This window comes from Hyperoodon ampullatus, assembly GCF_949752795.1.
Source record: "Hyperoodon ampullatus genome assembly, chromosome: 1".
NCBI classification, from domain to species: domain Eukaryota; kingdom Metazoa; phylum Chordata; class Mammalia; order Artiodactyla; family Ziphiidae; genus Hyperoodon; species Hyperoodon ampullatus.
This window is the reverse complement of record NC_136914.1, coordinates 195,528,921-195,543,147: the sequence shown is the minus strand read 5'-3', so window position 1 is coordinate 195,543,147 and position 14,227 is coordinate 195,528,921. Positions and strand designations below refer to the sequence as shown.

Below are 14,227 nucleotides of genomic sequence, written 5' to 3'. Positions count from 1 at the left end.
AAAGCATCCTAAGAGACTACTACAGGCAACTCTACGCTAATAAAATGGACAACCTGGAAGAAATGGACAAATTGTTAGAAAGGTATAACCTTCCAAGACTAAACCAGGAAGAAATAGAAAATATGAACAGACCAATCACACATAATGAAATTGAAACTGTGATTAAAAATCTTCCAACAGGGCTTCCCTGGTGGCGCAGTGGTTGAGAGTCCGCCTGCCGATGCAGGGGACACGGGTTTGTGCCCCGATCCGGGAAGATCCCACATGCCGCGGAGCGGCTGGGCCCGTGAGCCGTGGCTGCTGAGCCTGCGCGTCTGGAGCCTGTGCTCCGCAACGGGAAAGGCCACAACAGTGAGAGGCCCACGTACAGAAAAAAATAATAATAAAATAAAATAAATAAATAAATAAAAAATCTTCCAACAAACAAAAGTCCAGGACCAGATGGCTTCACAGGTGAATTCTATCAAACATTTAGAGAAGAGCTAACACCCATCCTTCTCAAACTCTTCCAAAAATTGCAGAGGAAGGAACACTCCCAAACTCATTCTATGAGGCCACCATCACCCTGATACCAAAACCAGACAAAGATACTACAAAAAAATTAAATTAAAGACCAATATCACTGATGAATATAGATGCAAAAATCCTCAACAAAATACTAGCAAACAGAATCCAACAGCACATTAAAAGGATCATATACCATGACCAAGTGGGATTTATCCCAGGGATGCAAGGATTCTTCAATATATGCAAATCAATCAATGTGATACACCATATTAACAAATTGAAGAATAAAAACCATATGGTCATCTCAATATATGCAGAAAAAGCTTTTGACAAACTTTAACACCTATTTATAATAAAAACTCTCCAGACAGTGGGCATAGAGGGAACCTACCTCAACATAATAAAGGCCATATATGACAAACCCACAGCAAACATCACTCTCAATGGTGAAAAGCTGAAAACATTTCCTCTAAGATCAGGAATGAGACAAGGATGTCCATTCTCACCACTATTATTCAACATAGTTTTGGAAGTCCTAGCCACGGCAATCAGAGAAGAAAAAGAAATAAGAGGAATACAAATTGGAAAAGAAGAAGTAAAACTGTCACTGTTTGCAGATGACATGATACTATACATAGAGAATCCTAAAGATGCCCCCAGAAAACTACTAGAGCTAATCAATGAATTTGGTAAAGTTGAAGGATACAAAATCAATGCACAGAAATCTCTTGCATTCCTATACACTAATGAAGAAAAATCTGAAAGAGAAATTAAGATAACACTCCCATTTACCATTGCAACAAAAAGAATAAAATACCTAGGAATAAAACTACCTGGGGAGACAAAAGACCTGTATGCAGAAAACTATAAGACACTGATGAAAGAAATTAAAGATGATACCAACAGATGAAGAGATATACCACATTCTTGGATTGGAAGAACCAATATTGTGAAAATGACTATACTACCCAAAGCAATCTACATATTCAATGCAATCCCTATCAAATTACCAATGGCAGTTTTTAGGGAACTAGAACAAAAAAATCTTAAAATTTGTATGGAGACACAAAAGACCCCAAACAGCCAAAGCAGTGTTGAGGGAAAAAAACGGAGCTGGAGGAATCAGACTCCCTGACTTCAGACTATACTACAAAGCTACAATAATCAAGACAATATGGTACTGGCACAAAAACAGAAATATAGATCAATGGAACAAGATAGAAAGCCCAGAGATAAACCCACGCACCTATGGTCAACTAATCTATGACAAAGGAGGCAAGGATATACAATGGAGAAAAGACAGTCTCTTCAATAAGTGGTGCTGGGAAAACTGGACAGCTACATGTAAAAGAATGAAATTAGAACACTTCCTAACACCATACAGAAAAATAAACTCAAAATAGATTAGAGACCTAAATGTAAGTCCGGACACTGTAAAACTCTTAGAGGAAAACATAGGAAGAACAATCTTTGACATAAATCACAGCAAGATCTCTTTTGATCCACCTCCTAGAGTAATGGAACTAAAAACAAAAATAAACAAATGGGACCTAATGAAACTTAAAAGCTTTTGCACAGCAAAGGAAACCATAAACAAGATGAAAAGATAACCCTCAGAATGGGAGAGAATATTTGCAAACGAATCAACGGACAAAGGATTAATCTCCAAAATAAATAAGCAGCTCATGCAGCTCAATATTAAAAAAACAAACAACCCAATCCAAAAATGGGCAGAAGACCTAAATAGACATTTCTCCAAAGAAGACACACAGATGGCCAAGAAGCACATGAAAAGCTGCTCAACATCACTAATTATTAGAGAAATGCAAATCAAAACTACAATGAGGTATCACCTCACACCAGTTAGAATGAGCATCATCAGAAAATCTACAAACAACAAATGCTGGAGAGGGTGTGGAGAAAAGGGAACCCTCTTGCACTGTTGGTGGGAATGTAAATTGATACAGCCACTATGGAGAATAGTATGGAGGTTCCTTAAAAAGCTAAAAATAGAATTACCATATGATCCAGCAATCCCACTCCTGGGCATATACCCAGAGAAAACCATAATTGAAAAAGACATATGCACCCCAATGTTCATTGCTGCACTACTTACAGTAGCCAGTTCATGGAAGCAACCTAAATGCCCATTGACAGACAAATGGATAAAGAAGATGTGGTACATATATACAATGGAATATTACTCAGCCATTAAAGGGAATGAAATTGGGTCATTCATAGAGACATGGATGGATCTAGAGACTGTCATACAGAGTGAAGTAAGTCAGAAAAACAAATATCACATATTAACACATATATGTGGAACCTAGAAAAACGGTACAGATGAACGGGTTTGCAGGGCAGAAATTGAGACACAGATGTAGAGAAAAAATAAAAATTATATTTAAGTATATATTGTTTCTATTCTTTTAGTGGTTACAGAAATTACATTATGCATACTTAAGTAATCAAACTCCAAAATTAATCAATAATTTTACTCTTTTCTGGACAATTCCAAAACTGTAGAACAGTTTCACTTCATTAACTTCCATCTCACGCTAATGTTTATGTTTTTGTTACTGTGCATTTCAACTCTATCTTGTTTTAATGTCCATAATATTTTATTAATATTATTTTCTATAGTCAACACAGATTTGTCCACATATTTACACTTTCCTTGCTATTCATTCCTTCTAACATCTCATATCTTCCATTTGGCATCACTTTCCTTTTGACTGCAGTATATCCTTTCTTTAGTAAGGGTGTCTTGGTAACAAACTCTCCTGTTCTTTGCCTGAAAATGTCTATCTTTGCCCTTGTTCCGCTGAATATAGAATCCCAGGTAGAAAGTTATTTTCCTTCAGCACTGAAAATATTCCACTGTCTTGTTTATTTGAAAATAATCTCTTCTCTCTGGGTATTTTTGAGGTCTTCTCTTTATCTTTGTTTTTAAAGTCAAATTTACTGAGGTATAATTTACATGAAGCAAAATTAAAACCCTTTTTACATACAGAGTCCAATGAGTTTTGATGAACATAGACATTTGTGTCACCACAACCAAAATCAAGATATAGAATATTTGCATCTCATAAAAAGTTCCCTTTATGCCCCTCTACAGTGGATCACTCTGCCCAACCCTGGCCCATTGTCACGGATCCCATTCTATCCCATAGTTGTGCCTTTTCAAAAATGTCATATAACACAAATCGTATTATACATAACTTTGTTGTATCTGAATTTTTTCACCTAGAGTAATGCTGTTAAGATTTATCCATGTCACTGAATGTATCAGTTCCTCTTCCACTGCTGAGTACTATTCCATTATGACAAGGTACAACAAATTTTTTTTTTTCTTTTTTGCAGTACGCGGGCCTCTCACTGTTGTGGCCTCTCCCATTGCGGAGCACAGGCTCCGGACGCGCGGGCTCAGTGGCCATGGCTCATGGGCCTAGCCGCTCCACAGCATGTGGGATCTTCCCGGACTGGGGCACGAACCCGTGTACCCTGCATCGGCAGGTGGACTCTCAATCACTCAATTTCTTTATGGTTCATGCTTTATGTATCTCACCTAAGAAAATACTGCCTAACCCAAAGTCACAAAGATTTTAACCTTTGTTTTTTCTAAAAGTTTTACAATTTTAGCTCTTATATTTGGGTCCATGTTCCATTTCTTGAAATGCTGAATGAGGTAAGCATCAACATTCATTTTTTTGCAAATGGATAATTTCATTCTCTTGTAGTAAAAAGACACACTTTGTACAATTTCAAGTTTTTTAATATTTACTGACATTTATTTTATTACCCAGAATATCTATCTTGGTAAAACTTCCAGGTACACTTGGAAAAGCATGTGTATTCTGCTGTTTTGGGTGAATTATTCAATAAATGTCAATTAGTTCACTTAGCTCATAATGTTTTTCAGATCTTCTATTTTCTCTTTACCTTTGGTGTTCTACATTTTCATTTTAAGTTCTCTAAAAGTGTACTTCTTTTTATTTAACCTACTTGGATTCCTTGGACTTGACTCTGTAGGTTTCTGTTTCCCATCTGTCTTAGTAAGTTCTCAGGTATTACCTCAAATATTCCTCTGTCCCTCTTGTTCTATCCTCTCTTTCTAAAACTGCAACTAAATATGTTACACCTCTCTGTATCTCCTCTATCTTTCTTCTATATTTTTATTCTTTTTTTTTGGTTTTTTGGGGGGTTTTTTTTTGGTATGCGGGCCTCTCACTGTTGTGGCCTTTCCCGTTGCGGAGCACAGGCTCCGGACACGCAGGCTCAGCAGCCATGGCTCACAGGTCCAGCCGCTCCACAGCATGTGGGATCTTCCCGGACCGGGGCACAAACCCATGTCCCCTGCATCAGCAGGCGGACTCTCAACCACTGCGCCACCAGGGAAGCCCCTATATTTTTATTCTTTTGTCTCTCTATGATGTAGTCTAGAAATTTCTTCAGATCAACTAAGAGAATTCATGAACCTGTTCACAAAATTTTTCACGTTGGCTAATATATCTTTTCTTTTTTTTTCTTTTTTTTTTTTTTGCAGTACGCGGGTCTCTCACTGCTGTGGCCTCTCCCGTTGCAGAGCACAGGCTCCAGATGCGCAGGCTCAGTGGCCATGGCTCACAGGCCCAGCCGCTGCACAGCATGTGGGATCTTCCCAGACCGGGGCACGAACCCATGTCCCCTGCATCGGCAGGCAGACTCTCACCCACTGCGCCACCAGGGAAGCCCTGGCTAATATACCTTTAATTACTAGGTATTCTACTTGATTTTTTTTCCACATTTTTTTGGTAATTCCTTTAGAGTTTCTTGTTGCCTAATGATATCAGCAAGCTTGCCTTTTATTTCTTTAAATATAATAGTGTTATTTTATATTCTATGCCTAATAACTCAAATATTGAAAGTCTTTTACAATTTATTTCTGTTGTCAATATTTCTAATGATTCTCACTTGTTTGATAACTAATTCTGAGTATGAGTTGCTAACTTTCCTTGAAACCTCAATTATGGATATCCTTTAATTTGGTATGAAGGTTCGGAGAAGAACTGCATTTGCTTCTACTAGGCACCTGGAGACAATATCAAAATGGAACCACTTTAAATTTTCAGCTTGAGATTTTTTTGATTATCCAAGTAGAATGAATTTGGATTGCAAACACATTTGAGGAACTGCTTGTTATGAATTCTCAGAGATTTTTTTTCTTTGTTTACTCAGCACCAGGATTTGGGATAGGCAATTTTCTTTAGTGTATTTGGCAGAAGGACCAGAGAGGTTTTGCTAGATGGTTTTATCTCTAGGTCATACTAATAATGGGCTATAATTCTTTGGAGTCTCAGCCTTACAAAGGAGACAGTCTCTTATCACTCACTTTGGGTGACTCTACACTTAGCCCCCTGTACCCCTATGTCCTCAAAACTTATGCTTTCCCATTCAGCACATGCCCCTAGGATAAAAGCTACATTCAGTTCTTCATTATGCCTGTCTGAATTTCTTTCCTCATTTAGGTTCTCCTGTTTTGTTTTTCTTATATTTAGGTGTATTGAGGTATAAGTTACATGAACAAAACTCTTTTTCATGTGCTGTTTCTATGTGTTTTCACAAATACATCTAGTCACATACCTATCACCATAACCAACATATAGAACAGTTCCATATTGACTTAGTTTTTTTTTTTTTTACATTATGGATTATTTTATTTCAATTTTTCCTTATTTTTCTACAGTGAATACATCACAATTTTATAACCAAAAAAATACATATATTCTTGAGAATGACTAATGAAAATCCCACAAACATAGCCCTTTCAGATTACTTATTTAGTCTTTGTCAGGACTATACTTTCCTACCTGATCCTCAGTACATTTAAAAAGAATTTAAGATTTTAAAAAATGTTTTATCCAGCATCTTTAGTTGTTTTTTCAGTAGAACAATTAATCAAGATACACAGTCTAGGGCTTCCCTGGTGGCGCAGTGGTTGAGAGCCTGCCTGCCGATGCAGGGGACACAGGTTCGTGCCCCAGTCCAGGAAGATCCCACATGCTGCGGAGCGGCTGGGCCTGTGAGCCATGGCTGCTAAGCCTGTGCGTCCGGAGCCTGTGCTCCGCAACGGGAGAGGCCACAACAGTGAGAGGCCCGTGTACTGCAAAAAAAAAAAAAAAAAAAAAAAGATACACAGTCTACCAGATTGTCAGAAACTAATTATCACTCCCTGACATTTAATATATTTACTTATCTATCTTTTTATGTATTCATTGTCATATTTATTCACTGACAGTCTATCTTCCCTAATAGAATGTAAGTTCATGAGAGAAGGGACTTAGCCATTTTGTTCACTGCTGTAACCTTCACACCTAAACCAATTATTGGAAATGGTAGGTATTCAATAAATATTTGTAGTTGAATGCATGCCTTGAAGAAATTAAAGAGGATAAAAACTTCAACGTAACCAATTCAAAATTTTCACATACTTACCATATTTGACTGGGGTTGCAATACCAGTCTTGCCTGTTTCTTTCTTTGTTTTCGGTAATAATTTTCAAATGTTTCCTCATCACCCTAAAATAAAATCAGAAGAGTAATGAAAAACACACATACACAAACACACTGCTAAACGGATAACTTTACCCCGTAAGAGTCATTTTTCAGTTTTTTTTTTTTTTTTTTTGCGGTACGTGGGCCTCTCACTGTTGTGGCCTCTCCCGTTGCGGAGCACAGGCTCTGGACGCGCAGGCTCAGCGGCCATGTCTCACGGGCCCAGCCGCTCCGCGGCATGTGGGATCTTCCAGGACCGGGTCACGAACTCGTGTCCCCTGCATCGGCAGGCAGACTCTCAACCACTGCGCCACCAGGGAAGCCCCATTTTTCAGTTTTTAACAACTGGATTTAAATGTGGAATGGTATTTCATATTGAATACCAAGAACAAGTTTTGGCATTATGGTTCATAGATAGTAACCTTGTTTGGTATCATGACAATTAAGAAGACTAAAGGTAAGTTCAAATAATTTGACTGTTGCCCAACTTGTCACTTAGCCTTTGTACATTTTTGACTGAAGAAAGAAAATATCGCTGTCAGTGAGGGAAACTAAGAAAATCAGTTGGAAGCCTCAACTTCTGAACATGTTGTACGAGAACTAAGCAAATCTGACCACAGGACAAAATATACTATTTCTAACATGGTTTACTATTAATCTGCACAGGAAGAGAAAGGGAGGAACCCTTTGTGTATACTGTCCCTTGATTAAAGAAGACTTCTCCTTTATTTGGCACCTTGGAAGTTTTTACACATCAAGACAATGCACAATGGTACCACCAGGTATCAGTGAAGGATATGTCTTTCTTTTATAAAGTAAGTGTGGTAGCCTCCAAGACGCCCCCCAAAGATCCCTTGTGTAGTCTCCTCCCACATTGTACCAAGGTAGGTCTATGTGGCCAATAGGATGCAGCAGAAGTAAAAGTATGTCACTTCTGAGATTAAATTATAAAAGGCATCATGGTTTTCATTTGGTCTCTCTCAGATCACTCACTTCTGGGGAAAGCCAGTTGCCACATCATGAAGACTATCAGGCAGACTTGCAGACAGCCCATGCGGCAAGAAACTGAGACCTGCCAACAGCCACATCTGTTACACAGGTATAAAGATACAGTCTTTCCCAGAGGACTTAGTGCCTGTTGACATAAACTCCCAGATAAAGATATATAAAGTGTCTGTATTAAAAACTGAGTGTTGTGTGAAAGAGTCAAGTCAATTACTAAATGCAGCAAATCTTTACGAAATATCAGGTAAAACGGAAGGCACTGGGGAAAGAACAACAAACAACACTCATGGTCTCTTGCAGATCACACACATATAGAACAGGAATAATACAAAGTAACAGAAGTGCCTACTGGAACTCACTGTAGCACGGTGCCATATAAGACAGAAAAATTGAGCACTATCAAAGCAAAAAATCATTCTTCTACACCAAACTCAAAAACTTATAGGAGGGCTTCCCTGGTGGCGCAGTGGTTGAGAGTCCGCCTGCCGATGCAGGAGACACGGGTTCGTGCCCTGACCTGGGAAGATCCCACATGCCGCGGAGCGGCTGGGCCCGTGAGCCATGGCCGCTAAGCCTGCGCGTCCGGAGCCTGTGCTCCGCAACAGGAGAGGCCACAACAGTGAGAGGTCCGCATACCACAAAAAAAAAAAAAAAAAAAAATTATAGGAGAACATCCAATTCGAAAGGAGTTGTGAAAGAATAAAACTTCATGTGATTAGACAAAAGGAAGCCTAGTTTTCAATGTTACTACAGATAGCAGTGTAATCGTGATGGAACCTAACCTCTGTTTGCCTCAGGTATGAATGCAGTTAAGTGTATATACTACTACCTCATATTGAAAAGAATCTATGAAGTTAAGGTAGTTTATACTCACACACATTGAAAGAACTATTTTATCAGAGACTAGACTAAAAGTATTAGTTTTGATACTACACTATGATTTATTATAGCTTTAAAAAGAGAAATTCTTTTTAAAGGTCTATTCAATAAAGTTCAACACACTTGAAACGTCACTTACTTATCTGTAAAACAGCAAGTTTACATTGATATTGTGCTGTTAGATCACTTGCATCTCAGCTAGGAAGTGCAGAACTAGTCCTGTCTTTTAATAGAGGACTAAAAGAAAAATGTTAACAAATAAAGATAGTTCTATTTGCTCTAATTAACATGATTACCATTCTTTTTTCAATTACATAAATAATCCAAACCTCAAAACTCCTTAAAAGTAAATGGCTTAAGAAGGCAGTGGGATGACATATTCAAAGTGCTGAAAGAAAAACCAAGAATTCTATATCCAACAAAACTACTCTTAAAAAGCAAAGGAGAGGGAATTCCCTGGTGGTCTAGTGGTTAGGACTCTGTGTTTTCAGTGCCGAGGGCCCAGGTTCAATCCCTGGTTGAGGAACTAAGATCCCACAAACTGCACAGTGTGGCCAAAAAAAAAAAAAAAAGCAAAAGAGAAATTAAGACACTCCCAGATAAACAAAATTGAGAGAATTTGACACTACCAGAACCTTCCCTAAAAGAAACACTAACAGGAGTACTTCAGTCAGAAACGCAAGGACACTAGACAGTAACTCTAATTCACATGAAGAAATTAAAAGTACCAGTAAAAGTAAATACAGAGGAAAATATAAAGACAGTGTATGTGCATTTTTGTTTGTAACTCTTTTCTTCTAATTTAAAAAAACAACTGCATAAAGAATTATAAAATTATAAAACTGTGTCAATGGCTAATGTGTAAATATATAATTAGTATGAGAACAATAACATAAAGGAGAGGGATTAATGAGAACTAATTATACTGTTTTAAGATAAAGATGTTATTTGTAATTCCCAGGGCAAACACTAAGAAAATACTAAATATATAAATGTGTGTGTGTGTGTGTGCGTGCGTATAAATAAATGACAAGGGAATTAAAATGGTACATGAGACAATATCTATTTAATGCAAAAGAAGGCAATAATGGAGAAAGAGAGGAACAAAAAAAGACATCAGACATATTAAAACAACCAGCAGATGTAAATCCTACCTTATCAGTAATTACATTAAATATAAATGAACTAAACAATCCAATCAACAGGAAGAGATCAGCAGACTGAACTGAAAAAAAAAACACAGATCCATCTATATGCTATCCTACAAGAGACACATTTTAGACTCAAAGACACAAAAAGGTCAAAAATAACATAATAAAAAAAATACCATGCCAAGAGTAACCAAAAGAGCCTGAGTGCCTATACTATAATCAGCCAAAATAGAATTTAAGACAAAAAATATTACAAAGAAGGACATTTTATAATGAAAAAAGGTCTTACCACGGAGACATAACAATTATAAACATATACACACATAACAACAAAGCCTCAAAAATATATGAAGCAAAAACTGGCAGAACTAAGGAAAAATAGACAATTTGACAGTTATAGCTGGAGGCTTCAATAATCCCACTTTTAATAATAGATGAAACAAGCAAAAGATCAACAAAGATAAAGAAGATTTGAACACTATAATCAACTAAACCTAACTGATGGCTATAGAAAACACCACCCAACAACAGCCAGATACACATTATTCTCAAGTTTACATGAAACATTCTCCAGGATAAAGCATATGTTATGCCATAAAACAAGCCTCAGTAAATTTAAAAGGACTGGAATCATACAAAGTATGATCTGTGACTACAGTGGGATTAAATTAGGAATCAATAACACAAGAACTTTTGTTTGTGAACAGAAATTCACAAACATGGAGATTAAACACACTTCTAAATAACTAATGGGTTAAAGAAGAAATCACAGGAAATTAGAAAATACTTTGAGATAAATGGAAACAAAAATACAACACACCAAAACTCATGGAATGCAGCTAAAGCAGTAGTTAGAAGGAAATTTATAGCTTTAAATGTCTGTATTAAAAAAGAAGAAAGGGACTTGCCTGGTGGCTCAGTGGTTAAGAATATATCTGCCAGGGCTTCCCTGATGGCTCAGTGATTAAGAATCTGCCTGCCAATGCAAGGGACACAGGTTCGAGCCCTGGTCCAGGAAGATCCCACATGCCACGGAGCAACTAAGCCCGTGTGCTGCAACTACTGAGCCTGCGTGCCACAAATACCAAAGCCCACACGCCTAGAGCCTGTGCTCCACAACAAGAGAAGCCACCGCAATGAGAAGCCTACACACCACAACAAAGAGTAGCCCCCACTTGTCACAACTAGAGAAAACCCGTGCGCAGCAACAAAGATCCAACACTGCCAAAAATAAAATAAAATAAAAATTTTAATAAATAAAAAAGAAGACAGATCTCAATCAATAACTTAAACTTCTACCTACATGAAGGAAGTTGGACACAAAAGGCCACATATAATATGATTCCATTTATATGAAATACCCAGAATAGGCAAATCCATAGAGACAGAAAGTAAATTAATGGTTGTCAGGGACTGGGGGGAGGGGAGAATAAGGAGTGACTGCTAACAGGTAAGAGGTTTCTTTTTGTAGTAATAAAATGTTCTGGAATTAGTTGTAATGGCTGCACATCCTTGTGAATTATACTAAAACCACTGAACTGTATACTTTAAAAGGGTAACATTTTGGGTATATGAATTATATCAGAATAGTGCAATTATGCTTTTAAAAAAGATAATTGTTTAACCAAAACTAGTAACAATATAGTGTGGGGTAAACAAATGTAGAAGTAACATATTTAAAAGTAACTGTGATACAACAGTACAAAGGCAAGAAGGGAGAAATGTAAGGTTCTTTTAACATACATGAAAAGTATACTTGAAAGTGCACCATGATTAAGTTAAAGAAAAAAGTAAATGCCTTACACACAGTGGATATTTCACAAATAAATACTGCATGAAGGTTTAGAGCTCAATGAGCTGGTAGTCAGCCTTTAGAAAAAGCAGGCCTAAAATGCATACCTGTCTTTTTAATAATACAAATATACACACACAAGTGTGTATACACACATATGTATATACACACAGAGATATATATGTATATATATACCCATGCACATATACAAAAGATACTTACCAGAACAGAATAAATGTGCAAACATCGGTAAACAGGGGAAAAATCAACAAGATCCTGAACAGTTAAGACCTGAAAAATAAAACCATTTTTTAAAAATTATAGGTCAAACTACTAGTCTACTGTTGAATAATATAAAATTAGAAAAGGAGATTCATGGACTTTGTGTTATAACATTTATCAACTATAAAAAGCACACACTATAAACACAATGCCTTTTTTATTTTGTTTTGGCATTTGTTTAGTAATTCATTCTGCATATATTTATCATCATTGTTGACTATTTTAGATTATAAGGTAATAAAGGGGAGAGACTGTATATCTTTTTTTGTGTGTGTGTGTGGTACGCGGGCCTCTCACTGCTGTGGCCTCTCCCGTTGCGGAGCACAGGCTCCGGACGCGCAGGCTCAGCAGCCATGGCTCACAGGCCCAGCCGCTCTGCGGCATGTGGGATCTTCCCAGACCGGGGCACGAACCCGTGTCCCCTGCATCGGCAGGCGGGCTCTCAACCACTGCGCCACCAGGGAAGCCCGAGACTGTATATCTTTAACATGCTTGATAGATTACCAGAAAATTGCTATGGATAACTAGATACATCATTATTGCTTCTGGTAAAGATGGTGCACAAATGTATGATTTACCTATAGATGAAATTCCTTCTCTTATGCATGACTTATAATTATTTCATCAAATTGAAGAAATCATTATTACTATTTTATGGAACACTAACAAGAAAAAAAACCACTACCACTTGAAACTGTAGTATCATCAATTTTAAGATGTTTCCTGATTCTGAGATGTTAATAATATTTTTTAAAGTAAACCTTACAATTAAAGAAACAGTAATATAAAGTTCCCCAAACTTGAGAAATAAACTCTTTTTAAAGGAACACATTTCTATTCTCATGAATTCTCTGAGTGAACTTAAATTATTTTTATTATAGAGTTACTTATTTGGGAAAATGATAGAAACAAAGTGTAGTAATAATTAGAGTATGGATTTGGGTGTTGGGCCTGACAGCAATGTTCCCAGCAATTAAAGATATACAAAACAGACTAGGGAAAACTGAGACACGAAGACTAGATGGTCCATTTTTACCATTCTGAATCTCAAGGGAGAAAAGACTTACAGAGATTCTCTGAATATTGATTGAGAAAGAGCAAAAAAGTAGATTTCAAAAACATTTATTTCATTTCAAGGGACTAATCAGGTCACATTAATTCCACATTAGAAAGACATTAAACTATTTAAGGCTGTTTATCTGTGTATCAGACATCTACTATATATGCAAACATAAATGTATATACATACATACATATTAACATACATATACGTACACACACATATATACACACACACACACTCACAAATACATACAGATTCACTCATCCTCAGGTATATAATGCAAATGTACATACTGAACACTCAGTGGTTCCCCCAGACACAGAGAAGCCATGGACACATATTTATATGGCTCCTTTTTAATCAATCAATTAAAAGTTCTTACTACACCCCAACAGTGTCCTTAGAAAAAGAATTTAAACTCTCACTGACAAGGCGAAACTTATAAACAATTGGGAATACTAGACTTCTTATGGTATTAACTAAATTCAAAAGGAATTCAACAGAAAAGATAAAAAGTAGGCTCAACAGAAGACTTCGAGGAGGGAACAAAAGCAGCACTAGGACTAGGAATGAATTTGAATGAAGAGGATAAAAGAAAGCAAATATTTAGGACAATTTCAAGGTTTCTAGACTTAGTAAAACTTTTTTAAGAAACTGAAAACTTAACTTTAATCATATTAAAATTATTTTGTAGTATCTCAGCACCAGCCGAAGGATAAAAAGGTAGGCTATCCAGAATGTCTAAATGGCAAGGTTAAGCCATCATGCAATTAAATGTCTGCCACAGGTAATTAAATTATGAGTGATCACTACAAAAATATCATTAAATTTACACTTTTACTGCTAATTATGGCAGAAAACCTAGGTTCAACTAACTGCAGCTTACAAATATAATCTACAATATATCTTGTTTATCTGTCAATTATTCAGTCTAACATTTCAGATGACTCCTTTGCCCTAATAGCTCATTACAAACTGATCTACATAAATTCAGTTCCCACATGGCAAGACTGA

General features: G+C 36.8%; 1 protein-coding gene across 4 annotated transcripts in view; it reads right to left on the bottom strand.

The window, feature by feature from the left end:
- Nucleotides 1–14,227, bottom strand: part of EXOC6 (exocyst complex component 6) — a gene marked incomplete at both ends in the record, with an annotated part of 202,380 nt that overhangs the window by 122,610 nt on the left and 65,543 nt on the right. For 3 of the 4 annotated variants that reach the window (XM_079701106.1, XM_079701107.1, XM_079701108.1), the window contains 2 exons: nucleotides 6,982–7,065; nucleotides 12,091–12,159. In XM_079701106.1, the coding sequence (XP_079557232.1) occupies nucleotides 6,982–7,065; nucleotides 12,091–12,159 (153 nt within the window). The remainder of the gene's footprint in view (nucleotides 1–6,981; nucleotides 7,066–12,090; nucleotides 12,160–14,227) is intronic. The other variant, XM_079701109.1, reaches the window with a different exon arrangement.